This window comes from Camarhynchus parvulus, chromosome 3, assembly GCF_901933205.1.
Source record: "Camarhynchus parvulus chromosome 3, STF_HiC, whole genome shotgun sequence".
In the NCBI taxonomy this organism is placed as follows: Eukaryota; Metazoa; Chordata; class Aves; order Passeriformes; family Thraupidae; genus Camarhynchus; species Camarhynchus parvulus.
The window spans coordinates 106,729,608-106,742,399 of record NC_044573.1 but is presented as its reverse complement, the minus strand read 5'-3'; the positions used below and the strand labels follow the sequence as shown (position 1 = coordinate 106,742,399).

Sequence of the window (12,792 nt, the reverse complement as noted above, 5' to 3'; positions counted from 1 at the left end):
TGAAAGTCTCACTATCACTACTGTGGTTAGTACTTACAGGAGGAAAAATTGAGACTTTTCACATAAAAAACCAGACTAGTTTATCATCTGACTAGATTTACTTCTGACCAAAAGTAACATTATGAACTATATGCTGATTTTCTAATTTTTTATTTCTTTGTAAGATATTCCCAGCACCCTGGCACTCATGTAGAAGTTTTTTGGGATAAGACTCCTTTTTGTTTTGAATTTCAGTTTATAAAAATTAAAGCATCTTCTAAATTATCCTTTGATGCAAAGACAGTATGTTCGCACTAACAAATAGTTCTTGAAAGTCAAGATGAGAAGCTTGTTATCTTAACAGAAAAAGATGCATTTAGGCCTCAATTTTTAATGTTAATTTTTTTGTTTGATTTATTAAGTATAATGAACCAGTAGGCAGTACTGTTGTAACTCTACTAATTTTTGTCCTTTCATATTGAATTATAGTGAAAACTTGAGGTCTCTCCCACAGAATCTAACTTACCCATAGATTTATTTCATATGGAACACTGAAAATCCTATGTTAAAAAGACTAGCTTCACCTTAACTCGAAGGCTATATAGTAAAGTTTTCTACTCATCCCAAGAGAGGAAGATATCATCTAGATCTTATTGAAGAACTGGTTAGTTCCATTACCAGTCGCTCCAAGCCACAGATACGTGCCCTAAGATAGTGCTAACAATGACACAGACTCATGAGTAATAGCACAGCTCTGGCTGCCTTTGGATTCCTATGCTTCCATCAGAGAGCACAGAAACCTACATAATTCAGGTTTGTTAGAACTTTAAATACAAGCATTTTCCTAAAAACATCAGGAGGTTTCAACCCAAATGCAGAAGAGTCCTGGCTACACTCAGTTTCTGACAGGAAACGTGACAGGAACAGGCATTGAGCTGTTCATCAGGAACCAAGAAGTCCATAGCACGTGAGTAGACTCATTACCTGCAGGACTGTCACTTATGTTGTATTTAAAATACTCCCCTGTGGAATGCTCATAGGCCTCCCAGCCTCTTTTTTAATTCTTCACTTCATACACACCCATTAAATTACACAAGGACTCAAAAGCCTGATAAGTTCCACTCTGAAATTGCAAATGATATGTACTCATTCAGAGCTTTTGAAAGATGCCAACTTGTTTTTGGTCTTTTGTGCTGTTATTTACTATTTGCATAGTCAAAATCAGACTCCATTATTCTAGACATTTGATAAACACACAACCCAAGCCATGACAGCCTGGGAGAGATTAGTCAGTAAACTAACAACACAGACAAAAGGTGTGAGAAAAAGATTTCTTACTGCCTAAACTGAAAACAGACAAGAGTACTTCCCACTGAATAAGTTAAGGAATCCAACCACAAATCAGAAGAATCTCACAAAGTTAACTCAGAATACATCTACAAGGTGGGGTGAGGCAGATGTCTGTGTTTAATGTGTCCAAGCCCAAATCAGCCAGGTAAAAAGCAGCTGTAGTTTACAAGCCGTGTCACTGTGTTAGTTGAGTGATGTGCCTGCACATCCATCCTTCCAGGCTGACTATGTGAGCTTATTCTCAGCGCTGCAAAAACCAATCCATCAGCCCAAGTAATCAATCTGCCTCTCTACAGAATGTGACTGCATGAAGCTGTTTTTGTTAATGCTAGACAAACCCAGCTATGGCGCTTCCAAACAGAAGGTATCCTGCTCCTAGACAGCTTCTAACCAAGGGAGGTGAGACCCCACCTGCAGTGCTGCATCCAGCTCTGGGGTCCCCAGCACAGGAATGACAGGGATCTGTTGGAGCAAGTCCAGAGAAGGGACACCAAGTTGATGAGGCAGATGGAGCCTCATCTCCTCTGATGAAAGGCTGAGAGAATTGGGATTGCTTAGCCTGGAAAAATAAGGCTTTAGGTGACCTAATTGCAGCCTGCCAGACTCAACAATTTGTTCCTCTCCACCAAGTGCACAAATCTTCAAAGCAAAAGAACATAACCTTTTCATTTCCAATAGAGAGAATGTAAGATGGATATCTTATCATATCCATCACGATTTTCTCCCCTACTCCTTCAGCTTTTGCACACAGCTAAGGGAGGTCACAAAGATGCTTCAACAGGGGGCAACAGGGAAGCTCCAGCATGCATCAACAGGTCTCCTCCCTATACCATGGAGAATTAATTATTTGTACTTTATCTGTAAAATAGTATAACCATGGGTGAATCATCAAAACACTGTCCTTGAAGATGGTGATGGCACTATAATGTTATAGAAACTTATTAATAATCATATGGCTTTATTTTATGCCAAATATGTTTATACTGTACCAAAAATCCTAAATATATATTTTGTCACAATAATTACTGGTTCCTCACTAAATAATTCATAAGTAGCACAGGATTCCCAGCCAAGGATAGGAAAATATGTCAGAACTGTTAATCACACAGCAGCTCCCTGGATGTTGTGGAATGCCCACTGTGAAATCCCACTGGTGGTTCTCAAGGAATTAAAATTATGGAAACCAAATCAAACAGATCAGTAAAACCATCTGAAAGTCAAAGAATAAGAAACTATAGTCCCTCCCCCAGAAATCCACAGGTTCACAATGACACTTGGAATTACCTTGCACTTCTCAGTGCCAAGTCTCTGTAAGACTTAGTCTTCATATCATTCTACCATCAAGCATTATCAGCAGCACACCCTTGGCAGTGGGGGCTACCTGTACATCTCCTGTACATGAGAAGTGTACAAAATTATGTGACTACAGAGAAGGACCACCAAGATGCTTAGATGGTGGGATATGAGGTACAAGAAACACCTGGATGAGTAGAAACTGGCTGTTTAACAGGAGCCAATCTGTCCTTGGAGGTGCACAGGGAAGTACTGAGAGAGAAGGGGTACAAGTTGCAGCATGAGAAATTCTGCTAGCCTTCTGCCAGGGAAAAAAACAGAAAACCTCCTCATTTCCTAAAAAGCAGCCTCTTCTCACCAGTCCACAGATTTTTGAGGTTCTCTCCCACTTTCCTAGCATTAATTATAAGTCATCTACACGACCCTACACGAGCCCTGAGAGATTACGTTGTGGCACCTGCTCCTGGCCATAAAGAAGGGACAAATGGAAAATGATGCTTTCCACCAGGCCATGCAACTTAAACATTTTCTGCTTGGCTGTTCATAGTCTGGGAAGTTGGGCACTGATCCTTTTGGATTTGAATGGCATCAGACAGTATTGCTGGCCTACAGCCTTGCCTCAACAGCAGCACCACAAATGTGGCACCAGCAAATTTGAAAATACTCTGGAGACAATAAAGAAGTAGCTTACAAAGAAGAAAGACCAACTATTAAAAAGCTGGTCAAAGGATGCACAGGGGCCCCTCTATCTCCCTATATTTCTTAGAGTACTTATGGAGTGATTAAACTGTACAAGGTGCACTGTAACAAAGTATCCTTATTAAAATTTTTCTATTTTATTTTGTCAAAATGCTGGAAAATGTTAAATATATAAAAACCTTTTTAAGAAAGGTTTTTTTTATATTTGATCGTTACATACTTTCAAGTCTAATCAATAAGAAAGGAGATTTAGTCTGAAACAGCAGCCCACAAGCTCTAAGTGATGTGCAGGTGTTAGAAAGACAAATTACTGGTTGGTAGAATTGCCTTGCTAAGCTTTAGGGCCTGGCAGGTTTCAGTGATCTCACACCCAGAAGGAGGTTAAAGCTGGGGAGAAGGATGCACCACTGAAAGCAGACACAAAGAATGCAGAATTTATAGGCCACAAGGACATTGGGCAGAACCCCCAAGATAAGAAAGACACAAATAAACCTTACCCAGCAACTGTGCTGAGCCAGCTGTGACTGGGTAAAAGGGAATCCTGCAGGGGGAGATCCCAACCACCACTCACAGATCATTGACCCAAAAACCCACCAGCCCAAGAGAAGAGGAACACCATGGGACTGATTAGCATGAGAAGAGAGAATCATTAACCAATAGAAGATAGAACACTAATCAATAAAAGATCTATGAAGCTTGTAGCCAATGAATTAAGGCTTCTGTTTGCTAAAATGTATAGTGAAATGTTCTGGTAGTGTTGGCTTTGTGGGTTTTACACCCAGCACCCCCTTCTGCACAGAACTGTAAATAAATCAAATACCTTGACTATGTGTGTGGATTGGCCCCTCGCACACAGAATAAAAGAACCTATTTTGGGACAGCAAATATAGTAGCTTTGCTTCTGGCATTGGGCTCTACCTGAAACTCAGGATTTGGGGAATTCAGCAAAAATGCCTGTTTTACAAATTTTCACAGCTCAGGACATTTTCAAATTTTAGTTTGGTTGACTTTATAACTGTGAATTCTAAATGAATAAAGGATTCAGGTATCATGAAGAAATCTTATACAACTAACATTTTTTAAAATTTTTATTTCAGAATTTCCAAGTACAGTTCCAGAATAATACAGAAGATGGTATCTCATTTTCTTTAAATAAATATTATGTTTGGGTTTTTTTCCAGAGAGCACTAAAGGAGGCCAATCTCTTATATTGATCAGTCTTTGCCTATCTATCTTTCCCTTCTTGTCTCAAGGGAGCACCGAATGATGAAATATTTGATGACAGATTGTGGGAGCTCACAGTATGTGGCTGCATGAACAAACACGTGTGAAGATAAGATGTACAGCAGAAAGTTTGCTGGTGTGACAAATACAAGAATCATATATACAAAGATACACCACTATCAGATACATTACACACATGCAAACCACTTTGATGACTTCTGTCTCTTTTGAAAGCTGAAGAAGGGGTTTTTTTTTTCCTCCTTGCATAGGAACCTCTGGTGAGCAAACACGTCCTCATGTTTTTATTCTATTTTTAAATGCAAGCTGCTAAAGGAAGAATTGCCTAGTATTAACAGTTCTCCATCCTTCCTATCACAGGATTATATTTCCAGCAGACTTTAACTTTCCTAAACATTGCTATTTTGGCTAAATTTCTGCAAATCAGACCATAGGTGTAGTAGTGTCCTCTCCCTTTTCTCCTGCTTCCCCTGCTCTTTTTCTCAAGCTGTCTGAGAAAGGTTTGTTTCCCAGACATCCCAAGAAAATGCAGAAGTAGGGATCAATCCCTGTTCCCTAAAGAAACTTGGAAAGTCTTAACCACAATGAAATGAATAACAGAATATCCTGAATAACAGAAATTATGCAAAAATGTGTCTCTCAAACCAGACTGCTTGTGAACAAAGAAGGTGCCTTAAAGCTGCATATGAAAAATCAGAACACAGTTTTTGAAGCTCACCACTGTTTGACTTTGCACTGTGGGATCTCCTACATGGAAGTATCACCCTATGGACTCACATTGGGTAACATTGATGGAATTTAGATGCCAAAATTTAGATGTTGAAGGTGTCACCTTCAGGCAGCTTTTAAAGTCAATGAGAAAAAACTTGTACTTCTAAGATGCAATTCATTTAGCCTGGTTTAGACGCTCACCTTAAGGTGAGATGCACTGCACACCAGACATGACTATTTGCGCTCCTCAATTATAAAGTGAAGAACTATTTCAGATGCAGATATCTGAAATTAGAGGATATGGATGTCATCTTGTATATGAAGTAAATTAAACTAATAATGTTGACCCTTTCTATAACATACTAATTTCTACCACTAATTTCCACAAATGTTGTCCTGCCTCTTCCCTGAGATCACCACAGGTACAATAAAGTACCACTCTTCTCTTTGTTCCATGCAAGCAGAAATCCACTAGAGTGTGCAGCATAAACTGCACGATGTAAATCTTGAGAGGATGGAAAGGGAGGAAAAGACGGGACAGAGTTGTAGGAGCAAGGACTAAGACAAGGAGAAAAGGAAGACAAGAGATAGGTGTGCTGAGAAAGAGTAGAGACTGAAAACTGTTGTTTTCTCATTCACACAAGTGGTACTCACTGAACTGGTATGCATTCAGTATTTAACATTGTTTTTAGCACTCCATGCAGTACTAAGTGCCAACTTATGTACCTGCATTCAATAAGAACTTTTTTGTTTGTGCACCTTCTTGGGTGGTTTCTATAGTGGTGTTTTATAAAAGTAATCTCCCAAAAGACCTTTCTATTTTTATTTGTCACTATTTCCAAGTGTGGATCTGACACACAAAAACCAGAGGTGCCAAGACTGGCACCTAGTTTGAGTAGGATAGAACCTGCTTTTTCACAACACTCCTTGCTTTAACAGGCATTTAAATTTTCAGTACAGAACTCCTATACTCCTATTACCTGAATGGAACTCAGCACTACTATGGATCAGATTCACCTGGATACAGAAGGTATACCATCTCTTCAAATAAACATCCAACAAAGCCAGAAACACACACAAAAAAAAAAAGAAAGGAAAAAAATCTTTGACCACGAATAGCATGAGTCCAGTAACTCACTTCTTAATTTTTTTTAAGAGTTTTTTTTCTAGATTAAGTGAAAAAGCATGAGCAAAGGAAGTCAGGAATTTTTGTGCACCACATCAGTCATGAATGAGGCGCCATTCTTCTCTACCAGGATCTACCTTTTACACCCTGACATCCAAGCAAGCTGACCAGGAAGGCATCAGCAGTCTTACTGGTTCATATTTTTCTGATTGTAATTTGATTTTGAAAAGGACAAAATGAAAAAGAGAGTGTTCTTCACCCTGGTGTTTACACAGCCACCAAACCCACGAAATCAGCAACACAGAAGCAGCAGTTGATGTTAAACTCATGCAGGAAAGACAAATTACTACTTTCATGGCACAGATGTCATTACATTTTCACAGGACAGTATTTTTTACTTCTTAAAAATGCAAAAAAAAGCAAATGAGTGTTTTAGTATGTCATCCCTCTTATCTTAGTATCTTTCTAGAAACATGCATTTTTTTTTTCTACGGACCAATTTCCTTATTAGGTCACAGTACAGAAAACAACTCAGAAAAAAGTTCTGCTGTTAATGCTTTGATTGTCATATCTTAAAAGATCTTCATTCCCCTATAAAAAAAATTAAAATACTAAGTCTTTACTCCTAATGTGTTATGCTTACATTACAGATTACTAAGAATCATACATCAAACCAAATTACCCTTGTCCATTTCCACCTCCCACTAAGTGCAACTAGAACACTTGCAGAAATCCATATTCAGTCTTACAAAAGAATACAGGTGAATGTTTCCTTTTTCTTTCTTTCAACTAGACAATGCACAAATGTGAAGTTACCCATAAAAAGTACATTGAATTGAGGGTTTGTACTTTACAAAACAGCAAACTGTATAACAGTTTACTACATTTTATTCCTGTCAATCAATTGAGCTACTAATAGTCTGTGTTATTACACACTTTGTTTTTCACAGCATGAAGCATTTGTTCTTCATCTTTTTGCAAAATGTGGGCTGTGAAGCACAGCTCCTTCACCTCTTCTAACACAGAAGTCACAGAAGAGTAATAGAGTAAGAACATGGAAGTAGGGAAGAGATACAAGATCTTGGTCTCACTGACACTTTCTCCACTAAAAACATAACGTTTCTTCACGTTCCACGCGTCCCGTGGAGGTGCATGTTCCTCCCCAAGATAAGGTATAATTCCACAGTAGGAACTTTCCTTGGATGCAGCCTAATGCTGTTTCCCTCTCATGTTTATGCTATTACGGAACAATTAATATTTTTTATTTCCTTGCCAAATCACTGTAGAGTAACAGTCACACAGGTTTCATTGCCCTCACATATTTAGCATGTTGATGAAGGTGAGCTGAGTTCATTTAGTCAGAGGAGTGGAAAGTAATAAAAACAAGGAGTGCTGCTGGTGGCAGTGTTTCTAACATGCTCAATATCAAATATCTGTGTTTCTTGAAACTGAGGAAGTAATAAGCAGCAAAAACATCCTCCTTTTTCACAGTGATTACACTGACACATCTCGGGCAAGAATCTAACTACTGTCATTTTTATAGTAGCCAACTCATAACTGGACCAAGTAACTTGCCTGGTCTTGACCATCAAATACAAAAAGCTCAAGATTCACAGGGTAGCATACATTGTGAGAAACACTGCTAAACAAACACACCCAAAGATAAACAGTTTTTTTGTCCTCCGGTACTTAGCTTCCTGCTACAAAGCTAAATTCCAAGCCATCCTCTTCATTTTTAAAGTTGCCATTGGGTGGAGATCATTCAGTGCCCAAACCATGACAGCTGCATAAGGACATGATCTCCAAGAGACCAAGTAAAAAATGGTTTCATAATATGATGCAGTTACCTACAGCATGGTAACAACTGTAATTCTTTTTCCTTTCACTGCACCTACTTCTGTTAAGAGGCTCAAACTTGTAGCTGTAATCTGAGGGAAAGAGATTCTACAAGTTTTTGGTGGAAAAAGTAATCAGAGGAGTTCATCTGGCTGCCCTGACACCCATGAATGCAGGCAGTACAACACAAATGTCATAGAGACAGGAGAATGCATTCTTGTAACTTCAAGTTTAAGGAGCTGGGATGCTTGTTTGGCTTGTATCACAAGATTCTTTTATGCCATGCTGGCTACTGCTCTCCCAGATAAATAACTAACAGCAAGGAAAAATACTGGCTACCTGAAAAAAAACCATAAGACGAGCAAAACAGCTGCTGATGAGATAATGTTTAAATTGCAGTACCATATAAGTAGGTGTCTTCAAACTGACAGCTGTCATGCTTGCCATGTGCCAAACCAAAGCTAAAACCAAGGCCGCTAATTAAGCATCTCATATCTTCAAAGCCATCCCTGTTAACAGGACACTGTATCTGTTCTATACAGTACTCTTGAGACCAAGCATTACAGCCTACCATGGATGCAATAAAAATAAAATACTTCAAACCACGTCTTTTGAGAAGTGCTATCATAATCTTCAGTATATTTTTAAAAATATATTTAGTGGTTTTGGCTCTATACTAAAAGCTTAGCTTGTTCAATTTTTTTTTAAGGCAAGGGTGGTAGAAAGCTACACAAACAAGAGAAGTTTGTGCCCTCTGAAGATGACCAACTGCAGTTAAAGATGGTGACATACACGTGTATTTTCATGTGCTGAGGCACAAACCCAGCCTGTCATCAATAGCAGAAGGATTGGTTCCCTGACCAAAACCCAAACCCCCCAGAGTTTTGTAACAGGAGTTACAACCCTCTCCTTTCAGGAGACTTGCAATTATTAGACTTCTCTTGTAATTTAGGCACAGAACTTGAAAACAAATTTATGCAGTAAAAACATCCTGGTATCTGGAAGAAAAAGGAACCCACACCTAGATTAAAGACTTATGCCACTTCTCCTACACCACCATTCATTTGCCCGCATCTAGATATTCCATTCAGTTTTGGGCCCCTCAATACAAAATACACTGATAAAAAGAGCAGAGGGCCCCAGGATACTGAGGACTGAAGATCTTGCCTTGAGGAGCAGCTGGGGAAGCAGGTTCAGCCTAGGGAAGAGAGGAGCACAGAGAGAACCCATCACCGGCCTGTCAGTATGCATGACAGGGTCACCAAGAGCCACAGGGCTATTCAGTAGTGATGGCAGGTGCAGCACAAGCTATGAATGGAAATGTGCTCCAGCCTTCTACCAGAAGAAACTATTTCACACAAGGCAGGAGTAACACAGCTTGGCCAAAGTTGTTGTGCATTCTCTCTTCTTGGAAGATTTCAAAACTCAAGTGGACACAGTCCTGAGCAACTGGGATCTGAACTCAGAGACAGCCTTGTTTGGGGCTCTCTTCCACCCTGAGCTACACTGAGATCCCACCCCCTTCTGTTTTAGCTGCCCTCTGGAAGGCAAAAGAGGAATCTGCTCCTCATTGAGGTCACCTGCAGCACTACCCTGAGCTTGGCCACTCAATAGCATTCTGAAATACATAATTTCCCAGTTTAAAAGTTCTGAAAAGCAGACTTCATTTTCTCTTTCCTAAAAATATGTAAACATAAGCACTTTTTTTCCTTTTATAGAAGACTTTGGTGTTTAAAGTCTTCAATAATACATTTCAACACAAAATACAAACATAATTAGACTATACTTTAGTCAAGTTCTGATGTCTACTTTTCAGCAAGTACTAACACTTTCATACAGAACCACCTTCTGAAACTTACAGATTTCTCATTTTAAAGCAAACACCTGAGAGATCAATAGCTCACAACTTTTTTTTTTCCTCTAATGTAGGCAGCATTGGCAGCGTCTCACTGCCTGGCTTGTGATGTTCTGATCTGAGCAGTATTAACCAAACTCTTTCCTGACATAGCCTCAAGTTCACCATATGCCATATGCTACCGTGAATTACCTTCACGTCAGAGGTTTTACTGCTCGGCAACCCCACAGTCTCACCGAGGTTCCTTGTGCTGCGGCCACAGGCTCTAAACCTCCCCCGGGGAATACTTGTGTCCCCAAGAAGCCAGCATGCACTAGATAGTCATTACTCAAGGGAGACTTGCACCACCACACTGGGCAGCAACAGCTATGGGGAGCACTGTGGCAGCGTTGTCAAGCCCTTCTCTTTCATCTCCCTGCTCTATTACGTCCAGAAAAGCGAGCACAGAACAAGCCCACTGCTGCAGAAGAGTACAAGCCATTCACACACGCCAGCCGCTCTTAGGAGGCTGGTTCGGGCCAGGCAGCCTCCCCCTGCTCGGGGCACAGGCTGACTGTTACTCATTCACACGGGCGCTGCTGTTTGTCAACACGGCTCGGACGCCGCTCCGCCAGCAGGCTGGGGCGCACGCGGGACGGGAAGGCGGCTGCGGGACACGCTCTTCCCTCCTCGACAGAAAAACCCCTGGCCCCAAGCCGTGCCGGGCCCCCGGTCCCCCCACCGCCCGCTCGGGTGTCGCGCTTACCGGGGCGCCGGGCACTCGAGGTGCGGGGCGGGCGCGGCACCGCCGCCCTCCCGGGGATGCTGCTCCTTCTTCTTGGGGCGCCAGTGCGGGAACGCGGGGCGCCGCTTGGGCGCGGCGGCGGCGGAGGGGCGGCGGCGGGGGGCAGCGGCGGCGGCGGCCGCCCCCTCGGGCTCCGAGTCCTCCGACTCGCTGCGGCCGAAGAGGCGCTGGAAGCGGCCGCGCCGCGCCATGCCGGGCTCTGCGGGGCTCTGCACGGGGATCTCCCGCCGGCAGCGGCAGCGGGGGGAGGGCGGCGCTCTCGGGCTCTCCGCGGGCATGGACGGGGCGGCGGTGGCAGCCGCCCGCCCCAGTGTATGCGTTTAATAAGGTGATTCCCTGCCTGCCTCCCTGCCCACCGCCGGACGCGTCGGTCCCTCCCCGCGGAGCGAGGCGAGCCGAGCCGCGGCAGGCGGGCGGGCGGGCTCCCCGCCGCTCGCACAGGAAGGGAGCGGCCCACGTGTGATCCGTGCCCAGGTGCGCATTAGAGGCCATTATCTTGTTGTTGTTGTTTTCTGCTAACCCTGAGGTGTGCCCCGCGCCCCGGACACTTGAGCAAAGCGCGGAGAAAGGCTGGGCGCCGCGCCGGGGTCTCCGCATCCTCCCGCGGCCGCCCCCCAACCCCTCCTCATTTAAGGAGAAAAACATGAATAAAGAAAGTCAGCTGTACAGCCGAGGGGCTCAGGAGCCAACACACCCCAAACCTTGCAGCGCTGCTTTTTGTCTCGGGGCCCGCCACATTAATTAATTAGCTGCTTATCCCTCTCCCTGGGAATAAATTGGCTCTGACCGCCCTGCTGGCTCGGTATCCCGCCGAGGAGGACGAGGAAGGGATTCCCTAGGGAGGCAGAGCCGCTCCCGCGGAAAGGCTCGGGCTCAGACACCTTGCAGCGGGGAGGATCGTGTTGGCTCGTATCGTGACCAGCCCCTGCCAGGACCTGGCGATCGCATGTGTTCCTCGGTGCTTTCAGGAATCTTCTCTTAAATGATCCTGAGGTCCAGCTTTCCTTAGGAAACGCTGTTGTGCACTGACGGATACCGTCTGTCCTAAATTGCGTCTAACAAACACGCATTTGTTTGATGTAAGGAGCTTTTAGGGTTCTTATGGTTTTGGTTCTGATTTTTGCTTGTTACTGATGCTACATAGATGTTATAATTCTCTGCTAAAAATACTAAGATGACATAATAAAAATGTTGGAAGTCTGTATTCTGGAAAAACTTTAAATTTTGCATTATGCAATGCTCATAATCTGCCAATAGCTGACAAACAGTACATAAATTGATGGATATAAATTAATGGTGGGTTTTCTATGGCAGAAGGAAAAGGAGGTGAGCAAGGCAGGGGAACACAAAATATACAGAAGCTGGTTGAGCAACTAAGTTTTACTAATGCTACTGTTTTACTCCAAGCAATATGTACACCTGTTTGGGGAGAAGATTCAATTCTTTTGATTTGTAGTTTATTTGGTTAGTGATTAACTAAACAGAATAACCTAAAAATAAAGTTATTTTTCCCAAAATTAAGTGTCATGCCAAAATTGGGCAGAACTGGAAAGACAGTTGTACTTTCAGGAACTGCATAAGGGATTGGGAATAAAAGTCACTTTCAGTAAAGCAAGCTATATAAGCATGAAAATTGTAGAATCACAAAACACTGTAGATGGGAAGGGACCTCTGAAGGTTGTCTAGTGCAGCCCCCTGCTCAAGCAGAGTCAGCAAGAGCAGGCTATTCAGGACCATATCCATTTGGATTTTAACTATTTCTGAGGACAGAGACAGGAGACCTGATGCCAGGTAGATGCTGTTTTTTATGGATAACTAAGAACAAAGCAGAAAGTCCTGCCTGCTATAGCTGGATAGGATTTTTGGATAGTGGGTAGACACTGTAAAGATTCAAATAGCTATATCTCTTCTCTTACT

General features: G+C 42.5%; 1 protein-coding gene across 1 annotated transcript in view; it reads right to left on the bottom strand.

The window, feature by feature from the left end:
- The window catches only part of CRYBG1 (crystallin beta-gamma domain containing 1), a 95,264-nt gene extending 84,111 nt beyond the window's left edge, over nucleotides 1-11,153 (bottom strand). The window contains exon 1 of the mRNA XM_030945402.1: nucleotides 10,837-11,153. Coding sequence (XP_030801262.1) covers nucleotides 10,837-11,153 — 317 coding nt within the window. The remainder of the gene's footprint in view (nucleotides 1-10,836) is intronic.
- Between the last annotated feature and the right edge of the window lie 1,639 nt (nucleotides 11,154-12,792).